The 21,354-nt window shown below is 41.9% G+C and overlaps 1 protein-coding gene across 1 annotated transcript; it reads right to left on the bottom strand.

Moving 5' to 3' along the window:
* Positions 1-17,165: 17,165 nt before the first annotated feature.
* On the bottom strand, positions 17,166-21,354 carry mcl1b (MCL1 apoptosis regulator, BCL2 family member b). The gene is made up of 3 exons (XM_080472584.1): positions 20,446-21,354; positions 19,728-19,978; positions 17,166-19,584 (listed from the first exon to the last, which is right to left on the bottom strand). Exons 1-3 carry the CDS (start codon positions 20,909-20,911, stop codon positions 19,468-19,470), a joined length of 834 nt encoding a protein of 277 aa, XP_080328710.1. The 5' UTR covers positions 20,912-21,354; the 3' UTR covers positions 17,166-19,467.

Below are 21,354 nucleotides of genomic sequence, written 5' to 3'. Positions count from 1 at the left end.
CCGTTTTCCATTCCGATCCGATTCCAAATAAAACCATAAGCAGGTACTGCTGACAACCAAAACGATACTGAAGCAATACCAATACTTTGTTCAAAGGCAAATGAGAAAATATCTACAAACAGACATCCGTGGTATCAGACGTATTAATATTTGTGAATAAATCGGAATACCTGAAGTGAATGGGTGAATGTGTGAGTTAATGAAAAATGTGCTGTATCTGTAAAGTCGAAAAACCATTGATAGATCAGCTGATAATATAGTTTTTTGTTGTAGTACTGAAACCAAACACTGAGAGAAACTACGGCGACTCATGATGAACTGCAAAGACCAGAAAATAAGGCCTCTGGGAGAATTATGGATGTTTTTTTAATAAAGTTTGCAAGTGAAGTACAAACCAGTTCTTCTTTGTTGTGGAAAAAAAAAAAAAGAAAAACCAATGGTGACGCCACAAGGAAACAGTTTTTTCGGTTCGATTTCCCTCCGACGGCTCATTTTCACTGTTTACCTCCCAGTTCCTCCGACCGACATCATTAACTCCCCGACAGCGAATGTGAACAAAACAGAATGTACTCGAACCTGAAGGACTCCATAACAATCCTTCAGCCAGCAGATTAAAGTGGGAAAGCTCCCCTGTTATTGAGCCTCGCCACTCTGCCAAAGTGTTAAAAACACAAATCTAAAGATGCTTGTTTGCAGTTCGGCTGCAGTGGCGGGAGGAACAGGATCGACTGAGTTTGTAGATTTATTTCTGCACAAACACTACGATCGGGTGACACACTGCAGAGCCGACGGTAAACACACACACACACACACACACACTTCGTACGACGGACAGCATCTGACAGTGTTTTCACTAATGTTCAATATGCACACAGGTGAAATGAGCAGCTCAGGTGTTCTCTTGCTTCTGGAAATATCTCGAGTAGCACACAGCTGCTGCTGTGTTTGCATTGACCTTTAAGTCAAGTGAATGATTGACTCCTTCTTTCATTTCAAGATAATCCTATTTCTTTGTTGTGCTCCTCTGATGTGGTGAGCAGTAACGCAACCAATCGATTTCAAAAGAGAAAGTAACCCTGGAGGCCAGCCAGAAACCGTCTTGGAAAGCTTGTGAACATATTTACCAGGAAAATCCCAAATTCAAACAGCCACGCCAGTGATCTGATTAGTCTTTAGCGACACCCACGCTGTAATTTTCCCTTCACGCGGCCAAACGACGCGATTTACAACACTGATAAGCTCGATTTAGCAGAAATGTTCTCACAGCAGATTGAAACTTCCTGCCAAAACAGTTGATTGCTTGACTGAAATGCTAGTCGCTGAGGTGCAAGAACGTTTTTACCGCAAATAAACATTATTCATTATTATCATGACATGACATAACAAAGCATACTATATAAACATGCAAACCCTGTATAACTAAATCCACATAAATGCATAAATCTATATTCGATGTACAAAGTATACAAATATTCATAGAGAATTACACATTTATGAAAAAAAATAAATCAATATATTTGAATAGCAGGAATATTCTCGAGAGCGAGAGCCACTAGTTATAAAGGCTGTTGGAGATTTGATTGGTCGATTGTTTCACACGCGCCTGATTTATTGGATCAGTTTTTAATGATGTCTTTTCCAAAGCAGAGGTCCATGCTGCCTTCCCCCCCTGTGTTGGCAGTGGAATGAATCATTAAACTGCTGGACAATTAACCAATAAAAACATTAAAATGTCAATGTTGAGCCGACGGAGTTAATGGGACTAATTAAAGCGATAAATCAGGCGAAAAACTTCCAATAACCCCAACCACATATGGGAATATGTCTTTAATGTAATTGAGAGTATTTGACTTTTAGATGATGTAATACTTGAAAATGTAAGTTTGGAAGAATAAAGTCAGTGTTTGTCACCACAAAAAGACCAAAAACAACAGCGTATTATTCTGTCTGCGACGCTCCGTCTGTAAACCCATTGTTCTGACAAAATGCTGCAAAGTGACTCATGAATGTATTCGCTTCACGTCTCCAGAAATAAAACCAACAAAAAAAAACTCTGCGACTCCCATCAGAACACTGTAGTTTTTAACAAACGCCAGCCGAGCGGGAGTAAACAAGGCATTAGTGCAGGACTGTTTTTCGGCGGTGGATTAAGACACATTTGGTGTCGCGGCTGTTTGCAGGAGGGCTGGAGTCAAAGTGAACTACTACTTCTGTTTGTTCCTGGTAATGGAAGCACAAAGTCCTCCGGTTCGACAGCGTCGCTCTCTGATGTTTTTAGCACCAATGGAAGCACAAAGGCTCGAGCCAAAAGACAGCTGGCGCTCGCTGGATTAATTCAGTGACAGGTTTTGTTCCGCTAATTGAATTTTACAGTCAGACAAAATAGCGTCAACAGTCCTCACGGAGGAACGTCAGAGATGTTTGTTGGACACATCTGATCTTTGGCTGAACTGCTAAACCTCTTTTTCCTGGTTTAAAGGAACTTTGATTAAATTCAATCACCACCGGATTTGGACACGATACAGTGGATTAATCCACTGGCAGACAGGGCAGAATATTACAAGTATCTATAATTCAGAAATCCTTCAGATCAGCGTTCATGGCAGAATTTAAGTGGATTATCTTTTTAAATTGTGTTTTCTGTAAAACAAAGCGCAACCTTTTCTTTGTCTCGGTGAAATGACAGGCGAGCAACACGAGGATCAACACTTTTTATCAAGCGGATTCCTTTCTGGTAATGTGACGGCGACATGCCGGAGCTGGCAGGCCTCTTTGTGCCGTCGGTTATCAGCTGAGCGCTTATTTTGTCTGTGCGTTAATCCCTCATATCGTCATCTATGGGGGAGGATGAAAGACACCAACCCTGACCCAAATTCACAGAGAGGCCTTGAGACAAAACAATAGCGGCGCTTATCAAAAAGCCCCTAATTATGGTTTTGGTGGGTGCGCAGGTAGGCCGGTAACCGGGGGAGACGAAGCGCTGAAAACATTCATTTGACTGGCTTCATCAAAACCAGGACAACACGTATCATCATGGAGTACAAGATCAACACCGACACACCGAGATGCGAGGTCGTGAATAAAAAGAATATTCTTTACAACTCAAACATGACTGATGTGATTGGTTTTGCAGAAAAGTTTTAAATTTTATATAAATTTTATTTATAAATTTTGAAAACGACGTCCGTTTACATGAAAACAACAGACATGCTGAAAACCTTGTAGTGAGCATGCCAGGCCACACGTTGGAGCTGTCGTTGGCTTTCGGAATGAAACCACACACACATGCATCAGAGAACGATACACTATAAACACTGACAAAAGGAGAAGACGGACGTTCTAGTGGCCAGACGGCCAAGTTGGATTGTTATTACGGCGACTGTCAAAATAAAACTACGAGAGTCGTGACACTCTGGAGGAAACATTGTTCTAATTGTCTCTACTGCACATGTGCAGAAGGACTAGTTTCTACAACCGTGGTGTGCATCTGCAGTAGCAGCGTCTACATGGAGACGGTGTTTTCAAAAAGTTTCGTTTCCCCCCCCCCCGTTTCCACAAAGTCGGAGTGTTGTCAAAAAGTTCCACCTTGGGAACCGTTTTCAAAAAGTTGCGTTTTCAGTGGCACCGTTGTGATGTGATTTCAGCTCCTCCACGAGCCTCAGCCTGGCAGAAACAAATCATTGATACACTAAGAAAAGATCAAGTTCACAAGATCTAACCAGCACTTTAAAAAAATGTTGTAACCTTTCACCACATATATTGGTAATCAGTCTCCTCTCACCGAAAGTAATTAAATATTTACAACAGAGCCGGGGAGATTGGAAGTGTCATTTATAGAATGTGATTTGTGAAATTAAAAGGGGGAATAAACTCCTTTACGAGTAACATGGAAATTATTAACCTGACCAAAAGTACCGATATTTCACAATCTTTTAAAAGTCCTCCAACGTGGACAAATACATTTTTGTGGGATCCATCGTCACTGTCGTACTTTATAATGTATTATCTGATGCAGATATGACTTATCATGGGCATGAAGTGCATCAGTTGAACGAGAAATATGGTGGCAAGGGTTAAAGTACGTGTATTTATGTTGACAATCAACATCAAGCAGATGGAATAATTTCATTTTTACTTCTTTAAGAAAGTTTTTCCACTTGTTTTTCTTTTGTTTCCCTTTAAAGGGTTTACTAGGGAGTTCTTTGAACCGGTGACCTGTAAACTGAATAAATCATACCTGCATTTCTCTGAGTGACTCACAGATAAAATGCCAATGAAAACAAAAATAAAAACTTTTGGTGACTTTTCTCATGCCAGTCGATGACACAGTCACAAGAACAACAACATCTCCGAAGTGAGAATCGCTGTGAAGCAGCAAACTGGACCGATGTTCAGGTTACATTTATTCCAACAAAGTAACAGGAGGGATTGACTATAATCAACTCTGCTTTTGTGAGTCCGACTTCTTACACCGAAACAACTGGGGGGGGGGGGGCTGGAATCTGGCCTTCGCCTGATTCGCACTCTTCTAAAGTTACATTTGTCCTCTCGCTGAAACTCCACGTCCTTGTCCTTTTTAAATGTTGCAGTGAAGCCGCTAGTGTCGTGCGAAGCGCGGCGGGGATTAAAGGTGAGGGATCGGCCTCACCGGTGTCGACGTCCGCTGCTTTTTGATGATGGCAGGTGTGAAAATGAAAGAAGGTTTTTTTGGCGGAGCTCTGTAATAGTCCCATCATCGCTGCTCGAGGCTACAGAGGCTCCACACACACACACACACACACACACACACACACACACACACACACACACACACACACACACACACACACACACACACACACACACACACACACACACACACACACACACACACACACACACACACACACACACACACACACACACACACACACACACACACACACACACACACACACACACACACACACACACACCCTGAACTATGACGTGATCCAAGTCGAGATTTCGATTTAACAAAACAAGGTATGTATGGAATCGTAAACAAGCTCTGCAAGCTCTAAAATAAAGTCCTCACGAGGAATTGTTCAGGGAAAACATCCGACAACTTGCAAATATAGTAAAACGGGACTATTGTCCGGTAAAAAAACCTTCATCTCCATCCAGCTTCACTATCGATCCTCTAATCTGTGAATCCATCCATCCCTCCTCTGCAAATGTAGTGCTACTGCGATACAAATATGCACTATATACACAAAAGACGGGTCTGAATTGAAATGAACTTCATTCCTACACAGGGCGTGCATTCACGCCTATAGAGTTTCAAATATGGAATTAAAGTTCAATCAATCGTGAAAATTAGAACTGATTATAAATGATAAGTCAGCTGTAGTTATTTCATACCTGATGGTCACATTGCACGGAAATTTAGAAAAAAAAATAAACGGCTCAGTTTTTCTTTAACGACATTAACGTCATCTTCTCAGCGTTTTATCCAAATCACGTAGTTACTGCAATACTCAACAACATTACTGCAGTTGTGCGGTTGGTAAAGTGGTCGTCTTTCAATTGGAAGGTTGCAGGTTCGATTCCCCATCTGTCTACGTGGCAAAGGTGTCCTCGAGCAAGACAGTGAAAAGAAGATTGCTCCCAATGGATGGATTGAACGCCTTGCATGGCGGCCGCCTCCACCTTTCATATGGATCCATCCATAGAGATAGACACGTAACTACAATTCTGTTATAAACAAAAAAGATCAGAACCCAGTTCATACTGGCAAAAACCTCAAATTAAAGCCAACCTTGATGAGTCACCGGTGCCGTACAGCCAAATCGACTTTTCATTTCTTTTTTTTCATCTCTGTGGTTTAAAAGTGTCATTTTGGAATTTTCTGGAGTAAACACAAAGCTCAACAGAGGTCGCACACTCGAGACCCAGAAAAAACCCACAAGCTGCACCAGAGCGTGACAATCCTTTTAATGCCTGCATGTGGCCGTGATGAGGTTCAGGTTAAAATGAGGTTAACACCACAGCAAAGTGTGAACACACTTTGTCCTGCTGAAGCATGTAACTAAGTGTACGTGAGTAAATGTTAGGACATCGGCAAGAGCTTGGAAAATTGGTTTATATTGGGCTTAGGACTTGATTTAATCGACCTATGACTCCAAATGGCATAAAGCTATTTTAAAGGTACATTTAAAGTGCTTTTAAGGTTTATATTTGAAATCACATTCTTGACCAACATCAGTTTTGTATTTTGTATTTTGTAATTCTCTGGAGCTGAACACGTTTCTGAGAGCAGAACTGGACAAAAGTGACATTAAAAAATTGTAATGGTTAAAATCATCTTACTAAATATAAAGTACATTTGTTTTGGCGTCGCGCCAACAACATTTCGGTTCACTTACTTCATTTAGGACACAAAGAAAAGTACATGAAAATGAACGCTGACCCCACCTGGTTATTAATCCTATTCTCTTAAATGACTGGCGAAGGATCGGCTCAGTCTCATTAAAGAATAAACGAAGATAATCGAATATTTTTTTTAAATAACTCCAGCAATTATTTTATTCCAGTCACATGGTTTATTAGTGTGTGCTCTTTAAATGGCAGATTTAATGTATTGTGTACATTTAAATGTACATTAAAAACTATTGCAGGCCATTTTATATGTTGTCACATGGGATAAATGTATGACTTTCTCTCTTGTTTAATATACCTGTATTGCCTCTTTTTTGTATATTTCCGGGCTTCTCTGGTGTAAGGAAATCCCACAAAGTGACCGGTGGCAAACCAACACAACTTAGATCGATGATTTATGTGATAATCAATGGCAGAATGTAGTTAAGTGAACATAACAGTAAAACAAATAGAGAACATTTTGTAGACTTTGTAGATTAACTAAATGCTTGTGGCAATAAAACTGGCTGGAGCAGAAATTTTGGGGAAAGAAACATCGAATTGTGATTCTTATGACAGATATTGCAATTTCACTTGTGATTATTTATTTATTTTCAAAAAGTTAACCTTTTAAATTTTGTACAACTTTTCCAGTAAATTGTAAAGTTCAGAGATCAAATCTTTGACCTTTGACCTCCATCTTCTCTCCAGGTATTGCACTGTGGCCGCCAACCACGCCAAGCTTGTACAGTTACAGTTAACAATGGATAGGAGGGGGTAAACGCAGAGAAATGATTTCCCACAATGAAGCATTCTTTGAAAATATTAATGCAAGTAACAGTGAAAAAACATCAATTCACTCAGTTTAACGGCACCAGAGTTCAACTGATTTTGAACTCACGTCGAACATATAAATAACAATAAATAAATACTTCAATAAATACTAACCATAAGTGAAAATGGAAAACTTCGGTAGGGTTTGGGTGTCCAGTTTCCACGACAACAGCACTCGGAGTCATTGAAAACACAACTTTTTGAAAACTTTTCTCAAACGAAAACGCAAAACCGACACAGGGTCCGAGGTAACGCCGAGGGGACTGAACACCACTTTGTAAAACCATTTGATTAAGAGAGAGTTTGATTGATTTTTCATTGCCTTTTCCGTCAGTAAATCTCCAAATAGCGACGTCCCACATCGCACTTTGACTTCACATTGGATTAATCGACCAGAACTGGTTCCCACCATCGCAATCAAGGCCAGGCAAACACAATGTGGTAATGCTTCTCAGTAATCCAGCTGGAATGCGTGCTTGCACACACACGTCTTCTCACTCAGCCTCTTAGCAGACGACGGCGTGTTATAAAGTGGTAAAAGATGAGCTGGGCTGTTGCGTGGGTTTTGTCGGTTCCTTAGTCTCCACCGTGACATGATCACAGACCTGACTCATCGTGTTTGTTCGCTCGGGAAGCAGTGATACAGATCATGCCCACCTGAAATTTGTGGTTTTTTTCTTTTGATCCCTCGAAGCTCCGCGATTCATTACCGAGGGTTCAGAGGGCTTTTTTTTTCCTTTTTCTGCTGACCGGGTGCTGATCTCAGCCTGAGAGAGGAGAACACAGGGCGCGTTATTATCATGCTGACAGTGAGGTCATCGCTTGAACTCCTCTCCCGATTCACCCGCTTAAAGCTGAATTTCAACACCCCCCCCCCCCCCCTTTGGCGAACGCCATTGCGAGGAGCATGTGATCCCAAAATGTCATGACTACACATTCGCCGTGGCGAAATTTTAAACGGTCATATGAATATTGGGGAGCCATATGTAGAACTTCCCCAAATGACTTCACAGAAGGATGACTATCAGCTGCACTGTTGTGTGTGTTTTTCTGCTTTTTAGCACAAAGACACCCATTCATGTGGTCTCTTGACCTCTGAACCTCTGTTGCGTTGGAAGTGAGTCTCCATCCAAACAAAAGGTGAAGAATGGCAGCGGCGGCGGCGGCGGGGGGGGTTTAAGCTGTAACTGACACTGACCATTTGACCCACCTGAGAGTTCCTCCAGACATAACAACATCACACCTTGGAGCACTCAAGTCAGACAAGCCCGGGCCTGCAGCAGCTTGACCCTGAAAATACCACGAGTCAACGTAAAGAGATGCCGCGCAGTAAAAGTCACAAAGTTTCTGCAAACACGGCGTGAGGGGGGGGGGGGGGGGGGGGGGGGTCCACAGCCAATGACACGGTTACGGCAGGTTCAGGCACTAAACCAGGAAGTGGATGACCTACTTCTCAGATGTTTGCCACCTAGTTTCATGTTTCCCTGACATCTGTGTCATCAACACAATAAAGGCTAAATGTATATATGTGGGAGGAATCCTGAATCGTTTGCATGTTTTGAAGATAAACAGATTGGTAGAAATCAAACCAATCAACAGGAAATCGGAGGTAGCGGTCGGGGTTAACTCTGTGGCTGATGAGTGTCGCAATGCAGCTGATTTGGAGATCGCGTTCTGATCAAATCACATTTTTATGTGGCGCCAGTCGCAAAGCACAACAAGCTTCGTGCTGCAAAACGTGTCCCAGTTTCAATCAGGACTGGAAAACCCACAACTCGTAGCTGAATTATGTTCATTTCGTCGTTCTTAAAACATATACTATAGAGTCTTTTGTAACGACAGAGTCTATAATCTAACCCACAACCAGGCTGTGACACTGGAGGTGATCAGATCATCCAATCAGCATCCTGCGACAAAAAGACGATCCGACCGCGCGTGAAGTAAACATTCAAGCCCCTTGAAAGTTTAAGACCCCATTTTATATTTCAATACGCCTGAAGACTGATGACACACTCACTTCTTCTAAATCAGGACTTAAACATTCTTATTTGCACAGGCTTCTGAATAAAAAATAGATTTTACTTACTTTATTAAACTTGTCTTAACAAATCTCTTACCTTATTTATTTAACTTTTCTTCATGATTTATTTTAATGCATTTCTTCGAAAGCTTTAATGTATTTCTTTCATTCTGTATTTTTTTAATTTCTTTGTAAAGCACTGTGAATTGCCTTTTGTTTGAATGGTGCTCTATAGATAAATTTGCCTTGCCTTGCCTTGAAGTGAAAACGCATCGTTTTTGTATTTTCATCTGGGAAAGGTTTTGCGTTTACATGGCAACGTTTTGAAAATGATGTCCACTTCCATGTAAATGGCAGAAATGCTGAAAACAATGTAGTTTTCATGTTGAGCCACTAGTGGGTGCTGTTGTTTGTTTATGTGATGAAACCACTCACACATGCAGCAGAGAACAATACGCTATAAACATTAACAATGGGAGAACAAGGACTTTCTTATGGACAGACGACTAAATTGGTTTTATTTTGACAGTCACCGTAATAATAATCCGAGTCCCAGGAGAATATGGACTGGGAGTCATGACACGATGGCGGAAACATTGTTCTGATTGTCCTTCTACTGAGCGTGTGCAGAAGCGCTATTTACTCTTCACTGAAGACCCCTCCCACCCCCTCATGCTGCTGTCATCAACGCCACTGGCCTGGAAAAACATCTACAAGAAATCATTCATCCCCTCTGCAGTAACTGTTCTAAAACGGCACAAAATAGGCTTCACCGTTTTTATCTGTTGTGTTTGTAAGTGTGTCGGGTTTTTTTTTTGTGATAAACTGTCAAAGAAAAATTTGTGGTTTTACTAAAGAGTCAAAACAGTTTTCTCACATTTACATGAATACAAAGTCGGTCTGTTTTCGAAAGGTTCCAGTTTCTGAGCCATTTTCAAAAGGTTGCTTTCAGTGGCTCAGAGCAATGTTGTTGCGTAAACAGATCTCCAAAACGCAACAAAGATTTTGTGTTTTCCCTTGAAAGCGTCATGCAAACGGGGCCTGATACAAATTGGGTGCGATCGAGCAGGAAAAGGCTAAACGCCCCTCCTTCACAGGTAACAACAATCGATTTATCTTTAATTTAATAGAACAAACGGAGGCGCCGCATCTTCACTGTCATCAACAGAGAAGTTAAAATTTTGTGACTAACTACTTTATAGAGTAATCTTTTGATCGCCCATTTCACTAAATGAAGACGAAACAACCATCAACAGAGACAATGTCCATTGACAATGACAATTTCAATCCGACCCCTGACTGTGTTCTATAAACTGTGGCAACTAGCAGAAGTTGCCACAATTTGCCAGGAAACACTTGTAAAAGAGATTATTAATCTCAATGTGGCTCTCCTCGCTATATAAAGGCTAATACATTACAAGTACAGCTCATTTGTGAATCCAGGACACTGAAACAGGTTAATCCCCGATTTGCATACACAGGTCTCCTTTTAAGAACACAAATAAAAAATGGGTTACTACAGAAGCTAATCTGTTTACTTAAATGTGTATTTAAACACAGACTTGGGAGCATATATGCTAACAAAGCCTCAAGGTGTACTTTTAGTGCTGTTTCCATGTCCAGAATATAGATTTAGCCCAATTTCTTCTGGAGATGTTTTGTGCATTTAAAATCAGAGAAAAAGAGAAATATTAGAACTCTGAAGAGGTTTTAATGGAATAATAACGGGTTCCGAGTGAGGAGAGGCACGACTGCGCCGCCGAGGCCCGCGAGCGTTTATTCTTAGACCCAACGTCCGGCGACTTCCTTCCTGTTGCTAACAAGCCGGGAATTTCTCTCCCTGAGAACATCCCGTCCTGTTCTCGCAGAGAATGACGGCTTTGTTGCTGAAATACTCCCTCCGCTGCGTATAAAACAAAACGTGGAAAGCCTGGAGTGACCTAATCCGGGGTCGGCGACCTGCCGCAGTCTGAGAACACGGTGTACCGAGACGGAGCGTCTGCTGCAGCCAACAAATCAGACGCAGTCAGCCGTCGCACGGCAACCTGATTGCCCTGATAGGAGCAGCGCTGGAACATCCTGATATGTATTTAATATTTCACAGCCGACATCACATCACGCCGGGGGAGGAAAAACACAGACGCACGCTGGATTTTCAGTGCAGCAGATGTCTTTCACCGTATTTTTAGAAGTGTGAAAATTGGATTTCTTTGAATAAAAAGCACCTGTTTCCATAGAAATGTGGGATTAAATGCGGTTATCTGAACATTTACTGGGATAAAATGCCAGGTCCGTTATAAAGTACACCTAAATAACTGCATCAACAGGATTTTTCTTGATGTTTTTAAGTAGCAGCCTTCATACTGATTTCAATGTTTCAACTTTGTTTGAAACTCTGATGGAAACATTTCACTCTTCAAAGGCTTCAAACATCTTTTCAACTACCATGTTTAATTTTTCTTGCTTTGTCAAAAGATATACAGAATACCGATACGTACAAAAAGAAACAGATCTCTTGATACTAATAGCTATATGCGTGTGTGCGTGTATGATTGTATACACACCTTGTAAATAATCTAAATCCAAGTATACGTACTCGTATTACATATCTAATTCAACATGTCTGAAAACTGATTTAATTCTACCCCTTCTTCAATATTCAATAATCAAATTCTATAATTTTCCTGCTTCCTGAATCCAATCGATTAAAAGAAATATAGTTATATATAGTAATGAAGAACGTCATCTAATATATATTTTATCGTTTTACAGTCACACCCTCATTGTTTTAGTTCTTGGCCTTAAATTAAAGTCTCTCTCTCTCACACACACACACACACACACACACACACACACACACACACACACACACACACACACACACACACACACACACACACACACACACACACACACACACACACACACACACACACACACACACACACACACACACACACACACACACACACCCTCCCTCCCTCCCTCCCTCAAACCGGACTCATACAGGGGATCCCACCGCTGTGAGGCAGCTCTAACCACTACACCACTGAGCAGCAGCTTCATGCTATTGGTAGTTTGTGTTACGCAGCACAAAGTGTCCAGATCAAATATACAAATACGCTTAATATTTGTTATATAAACTAGAACAGACACAGAAACATCTAAAACCTGAACTTGTATATATTGTGCTATTATTTGCATGTGTTTACTTACATGCTGGAACTTGACTGAACCGCTCGATTCATTACAACAATAATAGTGGGTGATGTTTATGTATGAAAAAAAAACAGATTGTAAAGAAAGTAATATGGTACATTTTGTACTAGTAGAATAAGCAGATGATGTTTGAACAAATCAAAACTTAACGTTTGTACAGTTTTTACTATATTGAATGTTAAGAAAAAGCGCAGTAGTGCTTTGTGCGTCTTGCCAGAAGAGAGTTCGTCCATTAAAATGCTTCAAATAGGTTTTTGAAACGGGAAGGAAATCTCCTCTTATAGTTTGCGGTTTTGCTTTTAGGATTTAAAATCAGCAATCCATGAAATTGGGACTCATTTTAATACATGAATGTGTCTTTTAGTACAACACGAATACTGAGGTGACCGTCCAACGAGACGGCAGCGCCAGCAAATCGCTGTTTTATTGAGTTTGGTGTTAATTTAAAGTCGAGGATCCAATAAGATTAATCTATGATAAATCATGTCGAACAGTACGTTTCCAAGTGAAAACTTTCATTGTGCTTTGTCCATCGGTTCACATGAAAACGGTGCTCGCAGTCACTGAAACCGCAAACTTTTTGAAAACTGCTCAGAAGGTGCAACTCTTTTAAAACGCTATGACTCTGTCTCCGTGGAAACCTACTGAAAACAACCCCTAAGGTGTAACTTTTTTTTAAAAGCGATCTGACCCCATGAGAACAAAAGAAAACACAAATTATGAGAATGTCCAATCTCCATGGAAACGGGGAAAAATGCAACATTTGGTAACTTTGTATTACAAAAACTATCAACGCCGGCGACTTGTGGCCCGGCACGCTAACTACCCTGTTTGCAGTATTTCTGCCATTTCCGTGTAAACGGACGTCGTTAAACTCAAAAATTCTTTTAAAATAAAAATGCTAAAAATACACGTTTTTACTTGAACCGTCGTGAGGAAGAAGGCATTCAAAAGAAGGCATTATGAAAATTTGTATTCATTTTTAGATGAATGTGTTACACTGTGCACATTATCTAAAAGCACCTATTTACATAGTATATCGCCAACTAGAGGCCTGGCATGCAAACTGCAGTGTTGTGAAAATGCTGCCCTTTACTTGTGCAACTTTTCTGAAACACAGAGAACTGATGCTGCTTCCAGCTGATTGTTCCGGTGTAAACAGGCTCTAATCAAGACATGAGCTGTGATGACAACACTGTTCCCAGCAGTGAGGAACGATCGCGGCCTGCCAGATCATCACAACTCCCCACAAGGATAAGCAGCCTATTAATACTCCGCTATGGTCATCGGTCGGAGAATAAAGTTTCAAAAGACGGGATGACACCGCTCAGAAAAGAACACAACATGCCACATCACCCAGAGGATCGGATTTGATCCACGATGAGTATCGACTTAAAAAAAAAAAAGAACAAAAAAAAGAGTTCAGACGAAGCCACTGATGAATGGCAGCCATTTAACCTCCGATCTCGTGTTCAAAAGGTGTTTTTCTGCTCCGAGTTCAGTGACAATGCGAGGCATTGTTCACCGACTGTGAGCTCATGAAAGCTGGAGAAAATGCACGAGGCTGTGGTACACCATTGTGTTAACAGTCTCCAACAAAGGAGGCACAGAATCCCCCAGAGTCGGGGCAAAATAACTGCCGGGGTTTAAGTGGTACCGAGCAATGGCGATATTTTATTACCATCTGTCAATGGTTTTGGAAAAAAAACATTCGATTAGCTTTTCACCAACTGCCAAGCGAGCCAATCCAGCCGCCGCTTGTGTGAATGTTTGATTTTGTTTTTTGCCTCAAGACGCGACGGTACGTACCAAGCACTCCGGGTGAAGTTTGTCATTGTGTTTGTCGCCAGGTACTCATATCATGTGAGTGCATGAGATTGACTTATCTCTTTGTGTTTGCCCGAGTTTTTTTTTTTTTTTTAATCGTTATATATAGCAACACGTTTATTTTTATATGTGAATCCTCAATTGGTTCGGTGCAAATGTACATGGAGTTCTCTGCGCACAAGGACAAGCAACAGATCCACGTCAACAAGAGCGCCGAGGAAGAGACATCAACAACCCTGGGCGATGCAACTGTGCAGGTCGCAAGACGTCTTTTTTTAATCCAACTTTCCACCAGATTAGATTTCACAGCCACAAAAGTGAAGATAACACAGCTCATACACTTTTAAATATATTTTTATACACTTATTAAAACATTGACGTTTCAGAACTAACTACTAAATTTTTAGTAGAACGCTGCTTTACCTATTTTAGCAATCTTAGCTGGGTTCTTTATTGTTTAGTAATTTTTAGCAAATTCCGAGCAGCCGTAGGCCTTGTTTTACACGTTTTCAGGTGAAAACGGAAAAACTTTTTGTTGCTCGTTTACACGTCAACGGTGCTCGGAGCCAATGAAATAGCAACTTTTTGAAAACGGCTCCTAAGGTGAAACTTTTCGGTAAAAAAAAACTCTGGCAGTGTCTCCATGGTAACGGGAAAAATGCAACTTAAGTGAAAACACTTCGATTCTGCACCGACTAATGGCCCTGAATGAAAACGACATCATTTTCAGCGTTTCTGCTGTTTCCTTGTAAACGGACATTGCTTTTCAAAACGTTATCGTGGAAGCGTGAAGCATTTCTGAAAATGTTTTCACTTTAAACATTGAACAGGGCCTCGGTTGGTTTTCTTATGATTTCTGGCTATTTTAGCCGTTTCACTTTCTGTTTTACCGGTGGATTGGGGCATTTTTGAAAGATAGTCTGGTGTGCAAATGAAATATAACTGATAATGACAATGTTTATTTATGTCACATTTTCTGAAAGCTTCAGGAAGCTGCCATGGGGGCCGTAAAGACCTGCAAAGATATTTGAAGCAGCTTAATGCATCAAGTGTTATTTTTGCAGGCAGATCAGTACACGTCTGCATACTGTAATACCACGTGACGACTGTGGGGAAAAATGCTGGAAAAATATTTGACAACCTTGTGGAACTTTGTGGAATTATTGCAATTACAAGATTGTAATTTTGTGATCACGTGTATGAAAGGTCAGAATGGCTACGAGCATGAACACATTTTAAGGTTACCTCGTTTTAATGTGTTTGAGATGGATTTGTGTCTTTTTCTGTACGAAGGGCTGGATGTTTTTCAGTATAATGTATGCTTTTTGTTCACCTGTGTGCCATTTAATGTTATGTAGGAAATGCATTATTCCACCTTCATATTCTTGCATCAAATGCAGTTTCCTTTGGGGACAATAAAGCACATTTTATGGTATCTTTGTACCAATCATTGTTTCTTTGATTGCATTACTGCTACGGGTTTTGCCGATTACTGCAATTTTGCAGGATTCTTTTGGATTAAAGTTTGATGAGTTACGCACTTCCGAGTGCTTTCATCAGCCGAACGATTCTGACATGTGCAAACATCAATGTTTAATCTGGCAGTGAGTGTTTGTACTCGCATGTCACATGTACCTCATTTGCATTTAATGAATCAATTGGATGTGTGCGATCAGAACTGACTGGTATGCAGAGAAGAAAGAAAAACAGGATAACGTCTACAACGCAGTTGAAGGCTTGAGAGTATCTAAATAGAGCAGCCATAACAAGGAACAAGACGTTTTCTTTTTTAATCAAGGTTGAAGTATTTTCTGCTTTTTGGATGAATCATTGTGGCCGTCTGGCCTGCCAACAGGTGCTTCCAGGGGAAAAACACTGCAGACGATCCCCAGCCGCTCAGACCAAATAATGAAAGAATAAAAAACCCAGACGGTTTAGCCTACAAAGTGGCAGTTATTATAGTTTCACTAACACTCGGAAGAGTAAAAGCTTAATTACGCCAAAGATATTGGCTTCTTTTGACTGATAAGTGACTTCCGAAGACACCCTCAGGGCCACGCAGCTTTTTAAATAAAAGGAGCATGTTTGCATATTTGTGCAGACCAAAAGGCTTCGCTTGTAATTAAAGACTTCCTCTGGAGCTCAAGAGTCACACAGCAGGCCTGTAATTCTGCACCAAGCAGAAACTTCTGCTCCCCGCAGCAAACATGCACACACGTTTACCACTTGCAGTTCGTTCACACTTCGGGGCTTCTTCTCGCACAGTGATGCTGCAAAAAGCACAAGCTCTCACTATCTCTGCACGTCAGCGCCTCAATTCTGAGTATCCGCCGCTTCTGGCGAGTAACTGCGACAAGTATTACCCCTGTTACAGATTAACCCGTGCGTCAGCTGACTTCCCAGAAACTGTTGCTTTTTTTGAAATAAGGGGGCGGGCTGTTGCTACGGGGAAGTGGAGAGGCTCGCGGCCAATAACCCGCACTGTGGCTGTTCCCCAAAGCTCAAGTTACCGAACTGCAAAGGGCCAGTTTAGGTGACTGACACACACACAGTTTATTTAGTCCTGAACCTTAACCCGGTTTACTTTTTTTGTTTCCTAATTGTTTGTTATGGCTGACTTCTTTCACAGGAGCAGTCAGAGAACAACTACTATTTTGGAAATTTGATGGTTTCATTTTGTTTCCTCCCCTTTATATATAAAATCTTCCTGTCTGTGAAACTGCCAAAGTACTTGAGTCATCAAGAAATCCAGTTTTTTTCTAGGCTGGGCAGTTCCCTGGCTGGTTATCTATTCTTAACATAATCAATGGCAACTCTTAAGTTACTGAATGTTCAGTATGCATTCATCAAGACACTCCTTAGAACTAACCCACTGAAGGTATTCAGGTAAGGTGCTGCAGTGCAGAGGTCACACTGCAGGAATCACTTTATTCACAACAGGTAATTTACACTTTGGAAATCAAACCGCAGCATCTAGAAAAACAAAACAAAACAAATCAGAAGTAGTTTTTAAGATATCCACTACTGTTGTGTAGTATTCTTGAAAAACAGTTGGTGATTCAGATGGTGTCGAAGTTGCAAAAACAACTTTTCAGGAAGCAAGATCTAATCTGACAGGTTCAGTCCAGTCCCTGAATAAACATTTTAATCAACCTGAATTTGTTTTAATTGTCTTTCATCTATTTTATAAGGATACACGTGAGCTTTCTGTATGTGTTCAGCTACTACACCACGTTTATATACTGGCTGTTTGCAAGAGACATGAAAACAATGATGACGAGTGAAGAAATAAACATCTTCCTCCAGATATCCCCCCCCCCTGCAACGCACACACATAAATTATGGATCTCTCTAATAACCCGCTTATCAACGGCAGGGTTGTTCAAAGACTTTGTGCGCTCTGCAGATTCAGCCCCGAGACACTGTGCTGCTACGTGTTTGCTGCTCTCCCAATCCACTTGTGGATTGTGCAAACGGCTGTGTGAGATTGCCTCAGCCTCAATTCCCGGTTGTCTCAACAGTCTGTTCTTCACAATGAACTGTGTGGGGGGGGGGGGGGGTAACCACACTGGAGGCTAGCATCGTTAGCGAGCCGCGAGCGTGGCTATGGGGAGGTCTGCTGTGGACCGTCGCCATGGAGAGGCGCGACTCCATTTCCTCCCAAGACCTGGATGAGTGTTGTGTTTGTTCTGTAACCCGAGACGACAGGAGGGATCCGTACAAACAAGGGTGCAGCATCACCAAGGATTCCCCTATTCTGGGTTTGATATTGTCTACATGGAGATCTGGGGTTTTTAGACGACACAACGGACTGGGTGTCAATTAGAAAACTCAAAAATATGCATATGGCCAGGACACAGAATGATTCAAAGTTTGCATGACTGAGGAGCAAACGTTAAATTCAGATGACCCCTTTCAAAAATATGAGACTTTGAGCTTCGAAGCAGCTAAGATTGTAAAAACCAGGAAGCAAGCGTCATTATGCAATGTGAAAACAGTTTTTGCCCTAGTTTCACAGTCTGGCTGCTGGTGGTTGCATTCAGCTGCTGTGCACCGCGTTTCTGCACATATCAGCTTTTGCAATTTGCAAAACTGCGGAAGCAGCTGAGGGATCGGCGAGAGAGACGCAGTTTAATTTAACTTCTAGGAAACTGCAGCGATTACTCCGTCTTTGGGTTGTGGTGAGAATAAACATCAAAGGCCAATGAGTGCAGAGGCGTCAGAGCGCCACTTCAACTCAACACAACTGGTATGGGTGGAGATAGATGGTATCTCCGACTTCTGCAAAGCTCCACAAGCAGAAAACAAAAAGTATCAGAAGGCCAGACGCTGTAAATCAAGTCTCACTTTGTTTATTCTTCTATACAGATGAGTTTAGCTTACAACTGGATCTGTACTATTGATCATTGTCCGTTTTTTCACTCTTGTGATGCCTACGTTCCATTCCCAGTGACTGTGAGCTTTGGTGGAGTCATTTAGTCCAGCCTGCTTTGTTTTTCCAACTCTCAGTCCTCGTGACTTTTTCTCCCCCAAACAGACTCGGAGCCGTCCAGGATCTTGTACAGTCAACAGTCCAGCGTGTGGTCGGCCTCATTTCCTAATGTAGATCCAACTCTCTTTGCAAACAAGGAAGTACAGCTACGCTCATGCAAATCCCCCCCCTCTGCTCCTCGCTTGAAGGAGAAGTCCAGAAAGAGGATCCGAGGGTGATTAAAGGGCTTCATGGCTGCACAACAAGGATGAATGCAGCTCGCTCTTCCTGCTTTGGCCTGGGACTCACTTGCAAACCTTTACCACTACAATTGTGATAGAAATTTCAAAGAAAATTCAATATAATTAAGCAAAAAATATAGCAAAGATCAGGTCAACTGACTCCCGATAACCATTTCAATTTCTATAGAACATATTTTACACTTATTACAAAAATAAATTTATTTGTAAATTAAATAAAGCCTAATTAAGGGGTTGAATGGTGGAAGCAAAGTCTGTTTTTCATGCATCTTTGACCAAAAAAACTGGACAGTTGATGCAGGTGTGGCTGTGGGGTTGGGGGCCAGAAGAAAATGAAAGGAACTACTAAGTATGACAATAGCAGTCAATGCTTTCATTTCCATCTTCTGAAGTCCAACATGAAGCAGTGGAGCTGCTCGAATGAAGAGTCCAAAACAAAAAGTTCTGAGTGTCCAAATTCACCTGATCAGCAAGGCCAGAGTTGCCCCGATGCCTGCAAATCCTGCAAAAGCCATGAGCGTGTTCCTGACTGTAGACTCAGGGTCTGCTACTCGGAAGAACTCTACAAAGCCATCCTGGAGACCAGAAAAAAACAAACAAAAAACACATCAGATTGCAATCTGGGGGTGAAATGGGTGCAAACGCTGGACATGTTGCACAATGGAGGCAGTTATGCAACCAGCTACATCCGGTCCTTCAGCCATTGGTCACAACTTACCCAGGAGTTGTTCTTGATCAGCCAGTCTCTCTGTTCACTCAGCAGGTATGTGGAAATCTCTTGTCCCACCAGCTCTACACAGTTCGTCCTGCCTTGCTCCTTCATGTGCTGACACACAACCGCCCCGAAGGCCACCAGGCTGGCGATGCGACCCCAGTTGGTTGTCCCGTCTCCAAAGAGGCTCTTGGCTACAGATTGGATGAAGCTCACATCCCCCCCTCTCTCTTCCATGGAGAGTTTGTTGATCATACCTGTTGGCAATAAATGTGTAAGAACATGCTTGTAGCTTCATATACAACTTACTTCCTCAGATAGGAGCCATAAGTGGCTGAGATAACTTTAACAACAGTATCGTTTCCTCGTTGAGAGAGAAAAGGCTCATAATGTGTAAAAACCCGCACACCCAGACTGATGGAGGAATTAGCCGTTAGCAGGCCGATGCTAACCCTGCGTTTCGGGTTAAGTGGTAACCCACTTCCTTTAGCGTCCCCTACTGCTGCTAGTAGCAGCATATGTTTAAAGAAATCCGCATCTGTCCCGTTTAACCGCATTTAAAATAACGTTAATAAATTTATATTTTGCGAGTCTCACTTTAACGTCTGCTTTTACCAGCAAACGAAAGCTAAAGGAAGTCGATCACCAGTTAACAGGGAAACCAGTTAATCCGAAACACCGGGCAGCCTTTGTGTGAAGTCCCCACACTGCGGAGGCTACGTACCATTGTATGCGTATCTGTGCTTCGCCAGGATGTCCTCCACAACCCTCCTCATTGTGGATAAGGGTTTACTTTCGCCCCTCTGATTCTGTGAAAGTCCAGTAAATTCCGAGAAGAAGCGGACGAGGAGCTGCCTCGTGTCGCTCTCCAGCACTTGACTCCCCGCCTCGCAGTACGACACGTCGGCTTCACTGTCCGACTGCAGCTCCGGGGTGCACGGCAGAGACCCGTCGTCCACGTCCTGGCTGTCGTCCCGGAGGTTTTTCGACGCGTACCCGTTCACCGCAGGCACGGCGAGATTCTTCGGCCGCTTCGGGGTCTCTCCGTGGCCGTGAAGAGAGTCTAAACTAGCGCCCATCGCGAGCTGGTGGGTGGGATCCTCTGATCCGTAGTGCCCGACTCCATTTTGAGGAAAAATGAGGCAGCTCATTAACCCGGCCCTCTTCGTGTTCTTCGAAATAATATTCATTTTTGATAGTTGGCTTAGAAAGTTACGTTTTTGTTTTAGAAGAAAAGCAGTTGCGTAAAAGACTGAATTAACTAAAAGAAAAAAATCTAGGATAGGCCCTTACGTCTGCTCTTCTACATGGTAGAGACGCAGAGGAACGGAAACACTGCGACGTTCCACCCTGCTTATATCAACTCCTGACGGGGCGTGCGTCAACGTGACGTCACCGCGTATATTTCATACGCTTTTGTTTATTGTTTCCCGTGGAAGATTTCCGAAAATGAATCCGAAAAAAAACCCAACCACGAGAACTCGAAAATATTGAGGATTCTGAATCTAAATATATAAATTTGAAAAAAAAAAAATCCAAGCGTGGAATAAATTTTTTGTAATTTTCCACAACCACGTACTGGACATGAATCACACACACACACGCACGCACACACACACAAAAGAACATGAAT

The sequence above is a fragment of the Lipophrys pholis genome (assembly GCF_963383615.2).
Source record: "Lipophrys pholis genome assembly, chromosome: 9".
Taxonomy (NCBI): Eukaryota; Metazoa; Chordata; class Actinopteri; order Blenniiformes; family Blenniidae; genus Lipophrys; species Lipophrys pholis.
The sequence above is the reverse complement of the archived record's forward strand: the minus strand, read 5'-3'. Positions and strand labels throughout refer to the sequence as shown.

Excerpts from the sequence above, each read along its gene's own strand:
- mcl1b (XM_080472584.1), bottom strand. The coding sequence starts at position 20,911 with ATGAATATTATTTCGAAGAACACGAAGAGGGCCGGGTTAATGAGCTGC. Across the intron at positions 19,979-20,445 it reads GCACAGATACGCATACAATG|GTATGATCAACAAACTCTCC; the intron begins GTACGTAGCCTC and ends TATTGCCAACAG. Across the intron at positions 19,585-19,727 it reads TGATCAAGAACAACTCCTGG|GATGGCTTTGTAGAGTTCTT; the intron begins GTAAGTTGTGAC and ends TCTGGTCTCCAG.